Source organism: Neoarius graeffei, chromosome 27, assembly GCF_027579695.1.
Source record: "Neoarius graeffei isolate fNeoGra1 chromosome 27, fNeoGra1.pri, whole genome shotgun sequence".
In the NCBI taxonomy this organism is placed as follows: Eukaryota; Metazoa; Chordata; class Actinopteri; order Siluriformes; family Ariidae; genus Neoarius; species Neoarius graeffei.
Genome location: NC_083595.1, coordinates 25,680,817 through 25,700,942, shown reverse-complemented (window position 1 = coordinate 25,700,942; position 20,126 = coordinate 25,680,817). Strand labels below are relative to the sequence as shown.

The 20,126-nt window shown below is 43.8% G+C and overlaps 1 protein-coding gene across 1 annotated transcript in view; it reads right to left on the bottom strand.

Annotated features, from left to right (window-relative positions):
- Window positions 1–19,898, bottom strand: part of slc7a9 (solute carrier family 7 member 9) — an 82,511-nt gene extending 62,613 nt beyond the window's left edge. The window contains exons 1-2 of the mRNA XM_060911274.1: window positions 19,806–19,898; window positions 19,261–19,408 (exon numbers count right to left, since the gene is read on the bottom strand). Coding sequence (XP_060767257.1) covers window positions 19,261–19,408; window positions 19,806–19,898 — 241 coding nt within the window. The remainder of the gene's footprint in view (window positions 1–19,260; window positions 19,409–19,805) is intronic.
- Between the last annotated feature and the right edge of the window lie 228 nt (window positions 19,899–20,126).

Here is a 20,126-nt window from a genome sequence, read left to right as displayed (position 1 = left end):
TTATATAAACCTAACAACCCTTTTCAAGTTTTTCACAGAAAAAAAGACCATGGAACATTAACTTTCTTGTAGACACAACTGTTTGCAGCTCTCTCTCATCAACTTCACTCTGAAAACCAGAAAGCAAGCAGGCTATGAAACCGAACTGATACCAACACCTACCAACACAATACATTTCACTACCAGTATGGTTGTAAAACAGATTTTATCTCAGTAGATTTCATTATGATTATACTTCTTTGTACTCAGAATGGCTCGTTCAAGTCAGAAAAGTAAGCTTACCTATATATGTTCATCAGTGTGAACTGTGGGCCTGCATCTGGCTGGTGAGAAGTTCAATGTCAGGTTCCATTTTAGTCACAGCAAGTCTCAAACACTGATGGAGATGTTCATCTGTCAGTCTTGATCTCATCAGAGTTTTCAGGTGGTTCATGCGTGAAAAGGTTTGCTCACAGATATACGTGCTGCCAAAAACTGTGGACATCTTCATTGCGTGTTTTTTAATGTTTGGGTATGTGTTGTTTGGGAGGGCGGCATAGAAGTCAATGAGACTGTTGGGCTTGAATGCATCTTTCAGGGCGTCACAGTTCTGTAACTCGGCCAACTCAAACTGATAAGAAGGCTGGGCTTCATCAATGTCGGAAACAAAGGGGTTCTGGAAAAGGCGGATATCTTTTGCATTAACATGTAGTTAACGGAATCGCACACCGAACTCCACCTTCAGCATTTCCAGTGCTTCCACACACTTTTCAGCTGGGAACGGGACCGCTGGGTTCTCTGCAAAGAGGTTTTGGGTAGCAGGAAGATGGATGAAGTTGTTGTTTTTCACTTGATCCAAAAGCAGCGCTAGTTTCACCTCAATTGCTTTTATGCGGGAATACATGTCGCAGATTAGTTTCCCTTGGCCTTGTAGCTGCAAGTTAAGGCTGTTCAGTATTTCTGTAACGTCTGTTAAAAATGCTAGGTGCCATTTCCATTCTGGGTCGATCAGCTCGGGGACCGTTTTGTCTTTTGAATGAAGAAATGCGTTTATCTCAGGTAGCAGCTCGTAAAAACGCCTCAAAACTCTGCCGCGGCTCAACCATCTGACCTCTGTGTAGTAAAGCACATCGCCATGCGCAGACTCCAGTTCAGACAGGAATTGTTGGAACTGCCTGTGTTTAAGTCCCTTTGCCCTGATGAAGTTTATGCATGACGCCACAACCTTCATGACAGAATCCCACTTCAACACTTTGCAGCACAGTGCTTGCTGGTGAATTAGGCAGTGGACTTGTAGCGGGGCGGTAAGACCCCGTTCTTCCATCTCCCGGTTCACGAGCCCGATCAGACCCCGAGACGAGCCCACTATACTAGGAGCTCCGTCAGTCGTGATGCTAACAAGCTTTGACCAGTCCAGGTTCAAGTCTTCCATGGTTTGGCATACTTTGCCAAAAATATCCTCCCCCGTCGTAGTCCCTTTGAGACTTTGGAGGGCTTCCAGATCCTCGCACATTTCAAAGTTTGCGCCAACTCCACGAATAAAAATTAGCAGCTGCGCTGTGTCCTGCACATCCGTGCTCTCATCCAGTGCTAATGAAAAAAAGTTATATTCTTTTGTCTTCTGCTGCAGCTGGGCATATACATTACCCCCAAGTTCTTCAATGCGTCTTGTGATTGTAGTCGCCGACAGACTCACGGCATTAAAGACATCTTTCTTCTCGGGACACACCTCCTCCGCGACAGCATTCAAACATTTCTTAACAAATTCTCCATCAGTGAAAGGTTTACCGCTGCTAGCTATCAGTTGAGCAACCCGAAAGCTCGCTCGAACAGACGACTGGTTCAGCTGAGCTTGACGTACAAATGTATTCTGCTGAGCTAACAGTATACTTTTTAGCTTTGAGAGTTTGTCTGCTCGCATTTGGCCTTGCAAGCTATCATACTTTGTGACAGGATTCATAGTGTCGGCGCAGATTGTATTCTTTGAATACAGCCACTGTCTCTTGACAGATGAGACAAACAGCCTTTTCTTTGCATTGAACAAAAAAATAATCGTTTGTCCACTGCAGGTTAAATACCCTGCATTCTGAATCTATTTTTCTCTTACCTAATCTTTTCGCCATTATTCTGTGTTATTTGACAGTGGTGTGTCCAGGATTTTTTTTTTTTTTTGAGGGAGGGGTTTCAGATATGGCACAGACTGCAGAAGGGTGGAATAGAATGTTACGTTCTATGCATGTACAAGTCGTGATCATGTGGCCAGACTGAAAAAAAAAATCATAATGCATCTCTAGTATTGTTCAGGGGGCCGGGCAAAACGTGGAGGCGGGCCGTATCCGGCCCGCGGGCCGTAGTTTGGGGACCACTGACCTAAACCATCATCAGATTTTCACAAAAGACCTAAGAGTAGATAAAGAGAACCCAGTTAAACAAATGAGACAAAAATATCCTTGGTCATTTATTTATTGAGGAAAATGATCCAATATTACATATCTGTGAGTGGCAAAAGTATGTAAACCTTTATTTTCAGTATCTGGTGTGACCCCCTTGTGCAGCAATAACTGCAACTAAATGTTTCCACTAACTGTTGATCAGTCCTGCACACTGGTTTGGAGGAATTTTAGCCCATTCCTCCGTACAGAACAGCTTCAACTCTGGGATGTTGGTGGGTTTCCTCACATGAACTGCTCGCTTCAGGTCATTCCACAACATTTTGATTGGATTAAGGTCAGGACTTTGACTTGGCCATTCCAAAACATTAACTTTATTCTTCTATAACAGTTCTTTGGTAGAACAACTTGTGTGCTTAGGGTCGTTGTCTTGCTGCACGACCCACCTTCTCTTGAGATTCAGTTCATGGACAGATGTCCTGACATTTTCCTTTAGAATTTGCTGGTATAATTCAGAATTCATTGCTCCACCAATGATGGCAAGCCGTTCTGGCCCAGATGCAGCAAAACAGGCCCAAACCATGATACTACCACCACCACCACCACCACCATGTTTCACAGATGGGATAAGGTTCTTATGCTGGAATACAGTGCTTTCCTTTCTCCAAACATAACGCTTCGCATTTAAACCAAAAAGTTCTATTTTGGTTTCATCTGTACACAAAACATTTTCCCAATAGCCTTCTGGCTTGTCCACATGATCTTTAGCAAACTGCAGAGAAGCAGCAATGTTCTTTTTGGAGAGCAGTGGCTTCCTCCTTGCAACCCTGCCATGCACACCATTGTTGTTCAGTGTTCTCCTGATGGTGGACTCATGAACATTAGCCAATGTGAGAGAGGCCTTCAGTTGCTTAGAAGTTACCCTGGGGTCCTTTGTGACCTTGCCAACTTTTACACGCCTTGCTCTTGGAGTGATCTTTGTTGGTCAACCACTCCTGGGGAGGGTAACAATGGTCTTGAATTTCCTCCATTTGTACCTGTGGCAGCGGGGGCGTGGTCAAGCGCCGGTCTGTGACAGGAGAGCGGAGTCAGGGAAGGTAAATGGCAGAATCACTACACCTGATGGCAATTAACCTGTGTTTGTGTGTCTTGCCAGTGACCGCGCCCTACTTAAGGAGGGAGAGCGAGAGCAGAGGAGCTCATCTCCGGACGAGACACTGGCTGTGTGTGTGTCTAGCCAGCCAATACCGTATTGTTCACTGAAAAGTGTGTCAATAAAGCCATTTGCAAACCTGATCTCTGTCCTGCCATCCTCTGTGCTCCACCCACCCCTAGTGAACCGTTACAGTGGTGCCGAAACCCGGGAATCAGAGTGGAGCACCAGCAGATAAGCCCCATGGAGTCCTCCCCGTTTGCCGACCTGGTGCACGCCCTCGCCACGGCCCAGCAAAGCCAGCATCAGGTGCTCGTCACCCTCCGGAAGGACCAGGAGTGATGCTTCGAAGCCCTGGTGCTGGCCCAGCAGGAAGACCGCGAGGCGTTCCGGCACCTCCTCACATCAGCGGGGTCCACCAGCGCTCCGGCCGCGGGCCCGTCTCCCCTCACCGTTACCAAGATGGGTCTGCAGGATGACCCCGAGGCTTTCATCACGTTATTCGAACAAGTCACAGAAGCCTCGGGGTGGCCAATGGAGCGGCGTGCCTTCTCCCCCTCCTAATGGGAGAGGTGCAGCTGGCCGCGCTACAGCTCCCCGCCGATCGGCCTATGCGGACCTCCGCCGGGCCGTCCTCCAGCGCGTGGGGCGCATGCCAGAGCAACAGCGCCAGCGCTTCCGCGCTTTGCGCTTGGAGGAAGTCGGCTGGCCGTTCGCGTTTGGCCAGCAGCTCCGGGACGCCTGCTGGCGGTGGTTGTGGGCCGACAACCGTGACGCCGAGGGGATCATCGACCAGGTGGTGCTGGAACAATTCATCGCTCGCCTACCAGCAGGAACCGCGGAGTGGGTCCAGTGCCACCGACCGGCGTCGCTAGATCAGGCAGTCGAGCTGACGGAGGATCATTTGGCGGCTGTTCCAGAGGCAGGACAGCAGACGGCGTCTTCTCTTCTCTCCTCTTCTCTCTCTCTTTCTCCCCCTCCTACTGTGTCCCGTCCTCGCCCCATTCCCCCACCGCGGAGACGGGGGCCGGTGCCACCCCAGCCGGCCCGCCGCACCTGCGGTGCCCTCCCGTTTCTCCCTTCTGTGTCTGTCTTTCCCCCACCTCAGGTGAGTGAGCCCCAGAACACCGGTGCAGAGGGAAAGCCTGGGCCGGTTTGCTGGCGCTGCGGGGAGCCGGGCCATCTTCAACAGCAGTGCACGGCAATGGAAGTGGGCGCGGTGGTACGGATCCCTGATGCGCCAGAGGCCGCCCTCGATCGGGCTGGAGCATATCGCATACCGGTGAGTATCCAAGGGGCTACATATCAGGCGTTGGTGGATTCTAGTTGTAATCAGACCTCAATTCGCCAAAGCCTGGTTCAAAACGAGGCATTGGGGGAGCACAGGGGGTGAAGGTGTTGTGTGTGCATGGGGATGTTCGCCGCTACCCTTTGGTGTCGGTTCACATTTTTTTTAGAGGGATAAAAGCCATAGTGAAGGCGGCGGTTAATCCTCTCCTTACCCACTATTTAATTTTGGGGACTGATTGGCCGGGATTTCGGGATTTAATGACACATTTAGTGAAGAGTGGGTCCTGCCATTTAACAGGGGGAGGTCCCGGTGTCGCTTTGGCGGGAGCAGCTGTCACAGAGCCGTCTATGTCATCTCTGTGTCAGAGTGAGGAGCCCCAGGCACCTCCTCTCTCTATTGGGGAATCCCTCGCAGATTTCCCATTAGAACAGTCACGAGACGAGACTCTGCGGCATGCGTTTGACCAAGTGAGAGTAATCGATGGTCAAACGCGCCCGCCGAACGCCACCCCGTCCTTCCCTTACTTCGCGATTATGAAGGATAGGTTATACCGAGTGATGCAGGACACTCAAACTAAAGAGCGAATCACGCAGCTTTTAATTCCGAAGAGCCGCCGGGAATTGGTATTCCAGGCGGCTCACTTTAATCCCATGGCTGGACACCTAGGGCAGGATAAAACACTAGCCCGAATAATGGCCCAGTTCTATTGGTCGGGGATTCGCGGCGATGTCCGTAGGTGGTGTACGGCGTGCCGTGAATGCCAGTTAGTAAATCCAGCGGCCATTCCAAAAGCGCCTTTGCACCCTCTATCGTTAATCGAGACCCCGTTCGAAAGAATTGGGATGGATCTCGTCAGGCCATTAGATCAGTCAACATGAGGGTACCGCTTTATATTAGTTCTAGTGGACTATGCAACGCGATACCCGGAAGCAGTGCCTCTTCGCAATATCTCAGCACGCAGTATTGCGGAGGCACTCTTTCGCGTTATCTCCCGAGTTGGAATCCCGAAAGAGATTCTGACTGACCAAGGCACCTCGTTTATGTCACGTACACTGAACGAACTGTATGGGTTATTGGGTATTAAGCCGATCCACACCAGCGTGTATCACCCACAAACGGACGGTTTAGTTGAACGGTTCAACCGCACCCTCAAGAACATAATTAAAAAATTCGTGTGAGGACGCACGTAATTGGGATAGATGGCTCGAACCCTTGCTCTTTGCAGTGCGAGAGGTCCCCCAAGCCTCCACGGGGTTCTCCCCGTTCAAATTGTTATACGGGCGTAAGCCGCGTGGCATCCTAGACGTGCTGCGGGAAAATTGGGAGGAGGGACCTTCACCAAGTAAAAACGAAATCCAATACGTTATTGACCTGCGCGCAAAACTCCACACGCTCACGCACCTAACTCAGGAGAATTTGCGGCAGGCCCAAGAACGGCAAGCCCGCCTGTACGACAAGGGTACGCACCTTAGGGAGTTCGCACCAGGAGAGAAAGTACTCGTACTGTTGCCCACATCGAGCTCCAAATTAGTCGCCAAGTGGCAAGGACCCTTTGAGGTCACATGGCGAGTCGGGGACGTTGAATATGAGGTGAGGCGAATGGATAGGGGTGGGGTGCTACAGATTTATCACCTCAACCTACTCAAACTCTGGAACGAGGAGGTCCCCGTGGCGTTGGTGTCAGTGGTTCCGGAGAAGGCGGAGCTGGGGCCAGAGGTGCAAAAGGGAACATTGGCATCGCGTACCTCTCTGGTCCCCTGTGGAGACCACCTCTCCCCGACCCAACTCGCGGAGGTTGCCCAGTTGCAGACCGAGTTTTCGGATGTGTTCTTGCCCCTGCCCGGCCGCACCAACCTCATAGAGCACCACATTGAGACGCCCCCGGGGGTGGTAGTGCATAGCCGCCCTTACAGGTTACCCGAGCACAAGAAAAAAAGTGGTTCGGGAAGAACTCGAGGCCATGCTCGAAATGGGCATCGCCAAGGAGTCCCACAGTGACTGGAGCAGCCCGGTGGTCTTGGTACCCAAGGCCGACGGGTCGGTCCGGTTCTGTGTGGACTATAGAAAAGTCAACGCAGTTTCTAAATTTGATGCATACCTAATGCCTCGTATTGATGAGTTGCTCGATCGACTAGGCACGGCTCGTTTTTACTCGACGCTGGATTTAACAAAGGGTTATTGGCAGATCCCCTTGACTCCATTATCCCGGGAAAAAACGGCCTTTTCCACACCGTTCGGCTTGCACCAATTCGTCACACTTCTGTTTGGGCTGTTTGGGGTGCCTGCTATGTTTCAGCGGCTGATGGACAGGGTCCTCCACCCCCACGCCACCTATGCGGCCGCATACCTCGACGATATCATCATTTATAGTAATGACTGGCAGCGGCACTTACAACACCTGAGGGCCGTCCTTAAGTCTCTGAGGCGAGCGGGTTTCACAGCCAACCCAAAGAAGTGTGCGATTGGGCGGGTGGAAGTATGGTATCTGAGCTTCCACTTGGGCAATGGGCAGGTGTGTCCCCAAATTAACAAGACAGCAGCAATTGCGACCTGCCCGAGGCCCAAGACCAAAAAGGGGGTGAGACAGTTCCTGGGGCTGGCTGGCTACTATCGTAGGTTTATACCTAATTATTCAGACGTCACCAGCCCGCTTACTGATCTCACTAAAAAGGAGGCACCAGATCCGGTCCAGTGGACGGAGCAGTGCCAGCGGGCTTTCTCTGAGGTAAAGGCTGCACTGTTTGGGGGGCCACTATTACACTCCCCTGACTTTTCTCTCCCTTTTATGTTGCAGACTGATGCGTCGGACAGAGGGCTGGGGGTGGTTTTGTCCCAGGAGGTGGAGGAGGAGGACCGCCCCATCCTGTACATTAGCAGGAAGCTGTCAGTGCATGAGGGGCGCTACAGCACTATCGAGAAGGAGTGTCTGGCGATCAAGTGGTAGTGGCCTTGCCCTCTGCTACTACCTGCTGGAGCACCCTTTCACCCTCTGTTCAGACCACACGCCCCTCCAGTGGCTCCACCGCATGAAGGATGCCAACGCGCGGATCACCCGTTGGTATCTGGCACTCCAACCCTTCAATTTTAAGGTGGTCCACAGGCCGGGGGAGCAGATGGTCATGGCGGACTTCCTCTCCCATCGGGGGGGGGGGGGGGGGGGGGAGTCGGCTGCAGGCCGGACGGCCACCCGGCCAGAGTCGGGCGGTGGGGGTATGTGGCAGCGGGGGCGTGGTCAAGCGCCGGTCTGTGACAGGAGGGCGGAGTCAGGGAAGGTAAGTGGCAGAATCACTACACCTGACGGCAATTAACCTGTGTTTGTGTGTCTTCCCAGTGACCGCGCCCTACTTAAGGAGGGAGAGCGAGAGCAGAGGAGCTCATCTCCGGACTAGACGCTGGCTGTGTGTGTGTGTCTAGCCAGCCAATACCGTATTGTTCACTGAAGTGTGTCAATAAAGCCGTTTGCAAACCTGATCTCTGTCCTGCCGTCCTCTGTGCTCCACCCACCCCTAATGAACCGTTACAGTACCCAATCTGTCTGTGGATTGGTGGAGTCCAAGCTCTTTAGAGATGGTTTTGTAACCTTTTCCAGCCTGATGAGCATCAACAACACTTTTTCTGAGGTCTTCAGAAATCCCCTTTGTTTGTGCCATGATACACTTCCACAAACATGTTGAAAATCAGACTTTGATAGATCCCTGTTCTTTAAAACAAAACAGGGTGCCCACTCACACCTGATTGTCATCCCATTGATTGAACACACCTGACTCTAATTTTACCTTCAAATTAACCCTTTGATGCAAAACATATGCACACCCCTTTTAATGCACAACATGGGTCAAAAATGACCTGCATTCATTTTCCAGGTTATTTCATGCTGACTGAGTTTTTCTTTGCCCTATCTTTTGAAATCAATTTATTTTATGATCGAATATTCCAAGTATTCTTTAAATATCTTGTTTTTAATTACCACAAATCTTTAATTTAATTTAATTTCTTTCCTACTTTATGAACAAAAATACTTTTTATATTACTACACATGGGTCATCCAAGTGTGATTTAAAATTAAATGTCTTAATACTGTAATAATTTGTTTCAAGTAATTACTTTAGCAGTGAATGGAGCCAGTTATTTATTTATTAACTATGTAGTTAGCTAAGCCAACTACAATAAAATTAGCTAACTAAAGTAGAATGTGTCAACAGCTAGGTAGTAATAGTAATTACTTGTAACTTTCTGACAAGTAATCTACTCACTCTCAAGGTAACCTAAACATAATCAATTTTTTTCTAAGGTAATATTAGAACAATTGAAAAACATTACTTACATGTATTAGATGGGCAAAGGGCACTGTGCTGAGCTGTGAAATGTCTGACACAAGCACAATTCACAGTTCCCACCAAACGCCATAGTAAATGCATGCGGGTCGTTTCTGACCCATGTGTGTAAACTTAATGTAGAATGACAAAAGCTGTGCTTGTTCATAACTTAAGAAAGGAAAAATAAAAATGATGATTTGTGCTAAACAATATATTTACTGCATATTTGGAAAAGTAAATGACAAAATGAATTTATTTCAAAAGTATATCATAGAAACACTCAGCCATACATGAAATAACCTGGAAAATGAATGCAGGTCGTTTTTGACCCATGTTGTGCATTAGAAAGGTAGTGATACAAAAAGGGTTTTTATTCAATAAGTAAGAAAGGAAAAAAAAATAAAATAAGGATGTATGATGATCAAAAACAAGTTAATTGAGGAATACCTTGAATACTGAATGATGGAATTAATTTATTGCAAAGATATAGAAGATAAAAACTCAGCCAGGTCACTTTTGACCCATGTTTTGCATCAAAGGGTTAACTGCTAATCCTAGAGGTTCACATACTTTTGCCACTCACAGATATGCAATATTGGATCATTTTCCTCAATAAATAAATGACCAAGTATAATATTTTTTTCTCATTTCTTTAATTGGGTTCTCTATCTACTTTTAGGACTTGTGTGAAAATCTGATGATGTTTTAGGTCATATTTATGCAGAAATATAGAAAATTCTAAAGGGTTCACAAACTTTCAAGCACTACTGTGTATTATATATCAGTTTCAACATCTGCTAGTTTTTGTATTCCCCTGTATTATGTATAAATATCTGTTTCTCAAAATATAAAAGAAAAGAAAACACAACATAAAACTATCAAATCCCAAATTAGGTTCATTTTCTTCCTTTCCTCATTCAATCAGTTCTTTACCTCCAAATAAATTATTCTTCTTCACTGAAAACCCAAGTTACATTGCTAGAGTACAGTTCAGGAATGGCCTCTCCTGGAACACCTAGTTAATCTGCAACACGTATGTCACTGTCACACAAATCCTGCACATGCACACAACCACAAATTGCTTTCACATCACTTTATGAAATGTTTCTCCATGGTTCAATGTCTTGTTCAGTCCAGTTTCAAGAAAGTAAATCAGTGTCAAGATTGACTTTTCCAGGGTGGTATTTGACCTCAAAATCATAAGTGTCCAGGGCAGCAAGCCACCTACAGTATGTCCTGTCGCATTAAGTTTCCCTGTTGTAAACACCTCGGTGAGCATGAAACTTATCCACCACTGCCCACTTGACTGCCAAAAACTCAAGCTGGTGGATATGGTACTTCTGCAGCATTCAAACCTCTGCTGGCAAATGCGACAGGCCTGAGGCCCTCTGGATGTACCTGATTTAAAATAGCCCCTAACCCCTTAAGGCTGGCATCAGTGTACAACACATAGGGCTTGGTTGGGTTTGCAAAGGCTAGCACTGTCACTAATAACACTAGTAATCTGAGTTTGTGGCAGCCTTCAAACATGGCCACCACAGAGTACAATTCCCAAGCACCACAGCGCCCTTCCTCTACCGAATTCTGATTGTCTCCACACCTGTTCCACATCACAATCAGTCAGTTCACACTATTTAAGGACCACAATCACAAACCCTCAGTGTGAAGTATTGTTCTGTGTCCTTGTACCTGATCATACCAAGCCATTTGTTACTTGTGCTGACTTTAGTTACGTTGACCCTTCTTTTATTTACATTTGAACTCTCAGCTAGTTATATTCCTCTGACATTCTGTTCTTTAATCAAACAACCCTTTGCCTGAACCTGACTGCTTCTTGTCTCACAATTTGGATTTCTCTGCTAGTTTGCAATGCACCCACCCTCCCCTGCAACTGCATCTATAAGTGCCTGCACCTGCTGACAGGATACTTCACCGCTATGGACACAGCAGAAGAGGTGAAGCAAACTGCTCTTTCAGTGCAAGGACGACTGTTCAGAGAACACCAGCAAATATTGAGTTATTTGAACATCCACATCTCAGCTCACTGCTGCTGTTTTCCAGGCCCTCCTGACACATCCAGCGCCTGCTGGGAACTCCTCTACAATTGTTCCTCGACCAGATAAGTTCTCTAGAGATGTATCCGAGTGCAAGGGTTTCCTTCTGCAGTGTTCATTGTATTTCACAGCTCAAATGAGGACTTTTGATCAGCAGAAAATTGCCCAGTTTCTGAATTTGCTTACTGGCAGGGCCTTGCAGTGGGCTTCCATGGTATGGGACCACAGAGGAAAACTCAACTTCCTATGAACACTTCATTGAACTTTTCAAGAGAGTTTCCGACCATCAGACAAGGTCAAGATTGACAGCGTCTAGTACTGGAAGAAGATGATCAGCCTGAGGGGGTCAAAGTAGGAGAAAAAGTTGCTGACTATATGGTAAGAAGAGAGGAGAGTGGCCAAATATGCCCTAGAATTCCGTACACTGGGGGCTCGTAGTGGATGGAATGACCCAGCTCTGAAGGCCACTTTCGATCAAGGTCTGAACCCTTTCATATTCACTGAGCTAGCATGCCATGATGAACAGCATACCTTAGACCTTCTTATCGATCTGGCTATTAAATTGACCAATCTCCTCCGTAATTGGCCCTCATTGCAGCAGGTTCCTGTCCATATCCAGTCTGCAAAGTCTCTCATGCCCATGGAGAGCTCCAACACTTGCATGCCCCATTCAGAGAGAGAGAGGAGATGTCATGAAGAACTGTTTCTACTGTGGTGAGCCTGATCTGCTGGTCCAATGTCCCATCCAACCATCAAACACCAGGAAACGTGATAACCTTGGGAAGGAAAATAGCTCCACCACCCTGGTGAGTCACAAAACTCCTTCTACTCAGCAATTCTTTAAGCTCAATGTCTTGTTAAATGTCTTGGAGTCTTCCCATGTTCTTTCAGCCCTAATAGACTCTGGGGCAGAGGGCAACTTCATTGAAGGTCGTTCAAAGGCTCAACAACAGAAGAGAAAGAAGAGCTCTAGCAACCAGTAAGTCTCAAAGCAATTGATGATGGACCCATCAGAAAGGGGCTGGTCACCATGCACACTGCACCGCTGGAGATTCAGGTTGGGGCCCTGCTCAAGGAACACATTTCTCTGTATATCACCCATACTTCCAATCAAGCCATTGTTCTGGGGTTCCTCTAGTTACAGCTTCATGATCCTCTCATTTCCTGGCAGGATAGGGAAATTCTATGATAGTCCCAATCCTGCCATCAGTACTGCCTGCAATGGCCCCAACTCACCCTGGCTTCCACCTCTATGGAGAGTCCCTCATCTGGAGGCACCAAACTTGTTCCAGTCTGCTACTACAAACTCAAGGAGGTATTCAGTAAAAGTCAGTGAACTACCTCCTCACAGACCCAATGACTGTGCCATCGGCCTCCTTCCAGGCACTACCCCTCCACACTGTTGCATCTACCCACTCTCAATCACTGAGCAATTTGCTCTGGAGGAGTATATCCAAGAAGCAGTACAACAAGGGTATATCTGTCCTTCCATGTATCCAGCACTCACAGGCTTCTTTTTCATAGAAAAAAGGAGACCTTGTATAGGGGTCATTCCATGCCAAATCAACAAGAGGTTATGCTCGATCATCTCAGATTTCAATGAAATTTGGAGGGCTCAGAGATACTATTAAAATAAGTTAATCCCCAAAACTTGAGCTTCCTATCACCAATAGTTTCAGAGATACAGGCATTTGAATTTTTCGATTGTTTTGTTTTTTGCTCAAAACATACATATTTCAAAGTGCAATATAATCTTTATTATGCAAGATAGAAACCTAAAGTTTTGCACAGAGAGACTCAATGTCTTGTACTACAAGCTTCAACTTAGAATTTCAATGGTCATTGTATATTAGATGGTGATTTTAACAAGGAAATTAAAAAGACAAATTTGCATTTTTAACTCATTCTGGAATCTTGCCTGTGGCAGTAATGCTTAAACTAAGAATGTTATTCAAATCTACACAGAAATATCTACCAATTTCAGTTTTACCAAGTCTCCACTATTCCTAGTTTGTCTGTAATAGGGTTTTGAAATTCGCCGATTTCTAAAACATGCCATTTTCAGTAGCAAGAAATCCAATGTGGGATAGCAGTTAGGAACTTGTAAATTTTTTTCAATAATCCCCAAGACCCATATTTTATATTTCCAAGTTTTTGTTCTGTGTCTCTCAAGTATTTTTAAACTACAGGGGTTTAAAAAATCCATTTTCACCAAATTCAAATTTTTTATATATTTTCATATAACTGATATTTGAGGGTTAATAAATGCTTCAACAAGGCTCAAGTAGGTTAGGAGACATGTTTCTTCCTCAATTTTAAATAAAATTTCAATTAATGCTCAGTATTAATTATTTGTAAATTGATTTTAATCTAAGACTGTGTAACATTAGCAATCAATGACCAGCTATTGTGTACCAGTCAACAGCCAGCCTTATCAATATCAACAGCACAATAGGTGACCTTTGATACCAGAACAGGTGGCTCATATCTTATAGTTTTAGAGTCTGTAAACTGCATACTTGTTCAGATAACATATTGCTTGGATTATATTAAATACATTGTAATACAGAGCACTGAGAAAATTTACCAGTTATTAACTGAATGTGTTTCTTTGCAAGGATTGGATATTTTGAATAGTTGACTAGGGAATTTAATTGTAGTTGCTTTCAATTTGAGTTCAGTATAAATGAGTTTGTTCTTAGACATCTAGAAATGGCTGAACTTCCTCCCTGTTCTATAGGAATTGGACTAAAGAAAGATTCTGACTGCCATAAACTAACATACAACAGAAATTGTAAGTTAAGTGATTTATATGAAAAATGACTGACTTCTTTAGTTATATATATATATATATATATATATATATATATATATATATATATATATATATATATATATATTGAAAAATGTGAAATGTTCATATATTATTTAGCTTATTTCAAAATGATAATATTTTTAAAACCATATTTCTGTGACATGAACACAAGTACAATGTTTCCTTATCTATACAAATCATTTAGTTGTATTTATCAGTCCTTAATCATCAATAAAATGGAAATATCAAAAATTCGAAATTTGGAAAAAATGGATTTTTTAAACACCTGTAGCTCAGAAATACTTGAGAGACAGAACAAAAACTTGGAAATATAAAATATGGGTCTAGGAGATTACTGAAAAAAATTTACAAGTTCCTAACTGCTATCCCACATTGGAATCCATGCTACTGAAAATGGCATGTTTTAGAAATCGGTGAATTTCAAAACCCTATTACAGACAAACTAGGAATAGTGGAGACTTGGTAAAACTGAAAGTGGTAGATATTTCTGTGTAGATTTGAATAACATTCTTAGTTTAAGCATTACTGCCACAGGCAAGCTTCCAGAATGAATTAAAAATGCAAAAAAAAAGCAAATTTGTCTTTTTAATTTCCTTGTTAAAATCACCATCTAATATACAGTGACCATTGAAATTCTAAGTTGCAGCTTGTAGTACAAGACATTGAGTCTCTCTGTGCAAAACTTTAGGTTTCTATCTTGCATAATAAAGATTATATTACACTTTGAAATATGTATGTTTTGAGCAAAATGTAAAAAAAACGAAAAATTCAAATGCCTGTATCTCTGAAACTGTTAGAGATAGGAAACTCAAATTTTGGGGATTAACTTCTTTTAATAGCATCTCTGAGCCCTCTAAATTTCATTGAAATCTGAGATAGTCGAGCATAAATTTGTCAGATATTTGTTGATTTGGCATGGAATGACCCATAGATTATCAAGGACTGAACTAGATCACCATGAAGTGCCCTTATCCGCTACCACTAGTACACTCTGCCTTGGAACAACTATGATACGCTTGTATTTTCACCAAGCTAGACCTCAGGAGTGCCTACAACCTGGTGCATGTTCAAGAGGGGGGGGATGAGTGGAAGATGGTGTTTAGTATCACCTTTGGACACTTCAAATACCTCGTCATGCCATATGGGTTCTCCTGCACACCCAGCGTTTTCCAGTGCCTGATTAATGACATGCTCCGGGATGCTACATCGCTTATATTGAGGACATTCTTATCTACTCCCTAGATGAAGCTAGTCACCAAGAACACATCAGGTTAGTACTCACCAGGTTCCTGGAGAACCACCTATATGTGAAAGCTGAAAAGTCTGAGTTTCATGTCTCCCAAATCTCATTCCTGGGCTCCATAATCAGTGCCGGAAGGGTTAGTATAGACTCAAACAAGGTTACTACAGTCACCACCTGGCCAACCCCCACTTCTGTCAAGGAACTCCAATGTTTCCTAGGGTTTGCCAACTTTTACTGATGATTCATTAAAGGATTAAATACTATCACCACTCCCCTCACTGCTCTATTCAAAAAGGGGCCCAAGCATCTGCAATGGAACCAAGGGGCAGAGGATGTGTTTCTTCTTCAGCTCAAGTCCTTTCACCACTGCACCCATCCTGAAGCACCCAGACCCTACCAAGCCCTTCATCATCAAAGTAGATGCATTTGAGATTGGAGTCAGAGGTGTCTTGTCCCAGTGCTTCAGGGAGAAGCCTAAACTGTACCCCATAGCATTCTTCTTGAAGAAACTCATGCTAGCTGAGCAGAACTACGACATAGGGAACAGAACTTCTCATGATTAAACTGGCTCTGGAAGAGTGGAGGCACTGGCTCAAGGGTGCCATGCACCCATCATTCTCATGGACCATAAGAATCTCGAATACCTCAAGACAGCTAAGCGATTAAACCCACATCAGGCACATTGGGCTCTCTTCTTTACACAATTTCAATTCACCATCTTGTACCACCCTGGCTCCAAAAATACGAAAGCTGACACACTGCCCAGAAATCATGTCTCCACTACCTTAAGTCAAGAGTCTATACCTATCCTGCCACCCAAGTGCTTTGTGAATGCTCTCTCCTGGGATCTTGACAAGGAACTGGCACAATTCCAACCTCACAACCCCCCTGAAACTTGTCTACCCAGTCTCACATTCATCCCACCACAATACAGGGGTCACCTCATCACTTGAGCACACTTGTCTCCTGCCACTGGACACCCTAATAGTCAACGCATGTACCAACTCATCAAGACAAAGTATTGGTGGGAGACCACGATGTCGGACATCAACCAGTTTTTCTTCCTGTTCCTCCTGTGCCCAAGCCAAGGTGCCTCAGGCTCCATCTGCAGGTAACCTCATGCCACTGCTCATACCCCAGATACCATGGTCCCATCTGGCAATTGACTTCATTACTTATCTACCCAGATCACAGAACAATACGGTAATCATGGTAGTCATTGATCATTTTTCCCAAGCTCTGAAACTCATTCCCTTGCCCGGACTACCCACAGCCTTCAAAACTGCTGAACTCATTTTCAACCATGTCTTCAGGTACTACAGGATGCCCGAAGATATAGTGAGTGATTGGGGCCCCCAGTTCTCATCCAGATTATGGGCTAAGTAGAGCCCATACTCAACCGTCTTAATTATGGTTTGTGTCACAATAAAAAAAAAAAATTACAATTGCACCTTTAAAGTGGTAGGCATGTTGTGCAAATCAAAAGGTGCCAACCCCCCCCAAAATCAATTTTAATTCCAGCTTGTAATGCGACAAAACAGGACAAACACCAAGGAGGATGAATATTTTTGTAAGACACTGTATGCCAGTTACCTCGTTTCAGTGAAATGGTAGCAGGGTTCATTCATGTAGCCTCGTTCAGTGTTGCATGGATACTAGCAGCAACGTGGCTCCTTGCAAACATTCATAAACATTGTCTGTCCTTTTGGGCTCTTCCATTACCCTTAGTCAAGCAAACGGCAAACTCCCTGATGCCCAGATGGACACGTTTGGCAAAGTCCAAACACTAATACAGTGGACAACTGTTTTACATGCTATAGTGACTAAGCACTCATAACTCTGACTGACTTGACTTGACTTAAACTCTACTCCATGGCCTAGAGACAGACAGTCGTATTACTATAAATCTTTTTACTCTCGAGACTGGACTGGACTTCATCACTCTTCAGTCACTCTCCTCAATCTTCTCTCTCCCTGTGTGCATTTACACTGCTCCAGGTTCTGGTCAAATCATCTCATTGGTCAACTTATCATCCAATAGATGTACAGATTCAGATTTTCAAAACAAAACACAAATCCAGGCAAATAAAAATAAATGCATCTTGGCAGGGTACACTTATAATACATTTTCATCCACTAATGAGCATTTTTGAAAAAAAAAAAAAGAAAAATACACACAATATTAGCACAGGGCTAGAGGTATATAAACTATTTATTCATAAATAAAATGATCAGTTAAAATTTGCTTAATGGCTTTTTGCTAAATATTTAATCTATTACACAGTGCTAACTAATGCTTAATAAATAGATAATTATTGATCATCAATGGCATAAGCAGCACAATCAATTAATTTAAAAAAGTGACAATGTAAAGTGTTACTGAAGTTAGTGCTTTAATTAGTTGCTTTGCTGCGTTTGACTGTGATGTGATTCACATTGCTTGCATGACTAATTTGATTCACTGAAACATCACTTTGCTGTGTCAGTCTGTTCCTGTATCCACATCTCTCTGTATTTTGGTTTAATCCTGAGGTTGGCATAGTCTAATAGGTTAGCTTTTCTTTAACCAGGAAACACAAGAAAAGAAAAAAAAACTAGAAAAAGGTCCTAGAAGTAGAAATACAATTCAGTGTCATGTGGTGTGGTCTTTGTTTACAGTTCCTCAGCATCACTTGAGTTCACAATTGATCTCAACTTGAAATGTGAGTGAGACCGTTTTGGGGTTTTTTTGTTTTGTTTTTTTAATTTAAATTCCGGTTCACGCAATTGTTTGTTTGTACCTGCCCACAATATTTTCTAACAAATGTAGTTGGTTCCTAAAATATAAACTAGTAGCTGAATTGAAACCACTGCGAAGGATGAAAGCACTTGCTAAGGATGAATGAAGAACAGAGAAAATTCAATGCTACACTTTAATTTTAATGAACAAGGTTATTCTTTGTCCTGCAAGCTTCACATCTGACATTTCTTTTGTTCCCAAGAAAAACCTACTGCTCCACCAGATATCTACCCATACCTGTGAGCCTTTCTGGCAGATTTTCTTCAATAAATAAAGCTAATAGTGCACCCCCAGATCATACTATATCTTTTTTGATCACATTATCTGTATCAGCGTTTCTCAACCTTTTTTCAGTCACGGCACCCTTCAGAAGTACGCAAATTCTCAAGGCACCCCCATATAAAATATACGCAGTCACGCTGACCATACGCTGACCCAGGCAGTGACGTTGTGACATGGGAAAGGGGGCCGTGAGACAAATTTTGATGATGCATGAGGTGGCAATGATCTGCATTAGCGTAACTATTGTTTTTTGGAATTTTAATTCATTTTATTTATTTCAGTGTTAGAAAATATAATTTTTTGACGGCACCCCTAACGAAGCCAGACGGCACCCCAGTTGAGAAAGGCTGATCTGTATCATCTGAATAATGTACTTGTATTTAGTTACATCCCTATACTGATCGATTTCTAAGAATTTTCTATCTCTGTACACAAGAGATGAAACCCTTGACCCTCAACTTCAAGGTTAAAATAGCTTTGGAGATTAATTGTATTGATTTGCATTATTGGTACATTATTACATAAGTAATATCAAGCAACTTCTTCAATTATTTGTTTAACTATTGTAGCAAAAAAAAAAAAACAAGCTATTACTTCATAACTTACTAACTTAGTAACCTTCTCACAACAGAGAATATTTTTAGGGTTTTTTCCCCCCTCATGACTGGTATTAGCAAGATCTTCTCATGCATAAACAGAATAAATGCATTAAGTGGAATGAAAGTGGAACCTGCATGCCTCTGCCATACTGACAGGAAATGCTTTTCGTTTAAACTCCAGAATTGCCATTGGGTCACCCCTCCAGAGCCGTACAACCTCTCATGTTTAAAAAAAAAAAAAAAGAGAGGAGAAAGGCTTTTGGAACTAGGACAAAAAGAACATTCAAGGAGAGCTAAGAACTTTGGTGAGTAGATTGTGCCCATGTCTATTTACTAACCAAGAGTAGCCAGCACACCACATGCTGCCCATACACACAGGCATGGTCCCACTGCTCTTGTTTCCTCCAGCACAGCCTTGGGAGAGATGAAGATTCCCGAGCCAATCATTGTTCCCACAATCAAGCAGATCCCACTTATTAGACCTATCTAAATACAGTAAACAAACAAACAAACAAACAAACAAAAGAAAATAGAGCCTAAAATACAAGAAAAGATAATGTAATGGAATGCACACATACAACATACAGGCATACAAGTATATCCGGTGTTTATTATATTCAGGCTAAATAAGTTGTACTGTATTGGTATTTACTTTTTCTACATGTTTAATAGAATGCTGCAACACAAACTTTAAATGTCACTGTGACACTTTTGTGAAGTGCTATTATCAGCACAATGGACATACTGAAGCATAAAACTCAGCAGTGGGGGTAAACTGTGTGGTAAATAAGTAAAAGTTATTAGAAAATATTTAAGATTCCACTGTGTAGAAAGGTCATATTCTAGCTCCCTCCACTGCACAACTATCCAACAACATACTCACATCTTTTTGTAGAACTGTAGCTTTGATTTCCATGTTCAGCTTGTTTTGGTAATCTGAATCATCTCTGATGTCACCATTGTCCATTTTATCCATCAAGACCGCTATGTAGAAAGTGTAGATTTATATCTTATTTTTCATCACATATTCAGCAAATATACAAATCTAACTTTGTGGGCTAATTGAATCAAACAGTACACTGTACTACAGATGGATGTCTTATCTGTCCTTGTACAGTTGAAGTTTCCAACACACCATTAATATTTTTAATGGTGAACACACCATTAAAAATATTAATGGTGTGTTGGAAATTGTGCATCAAAG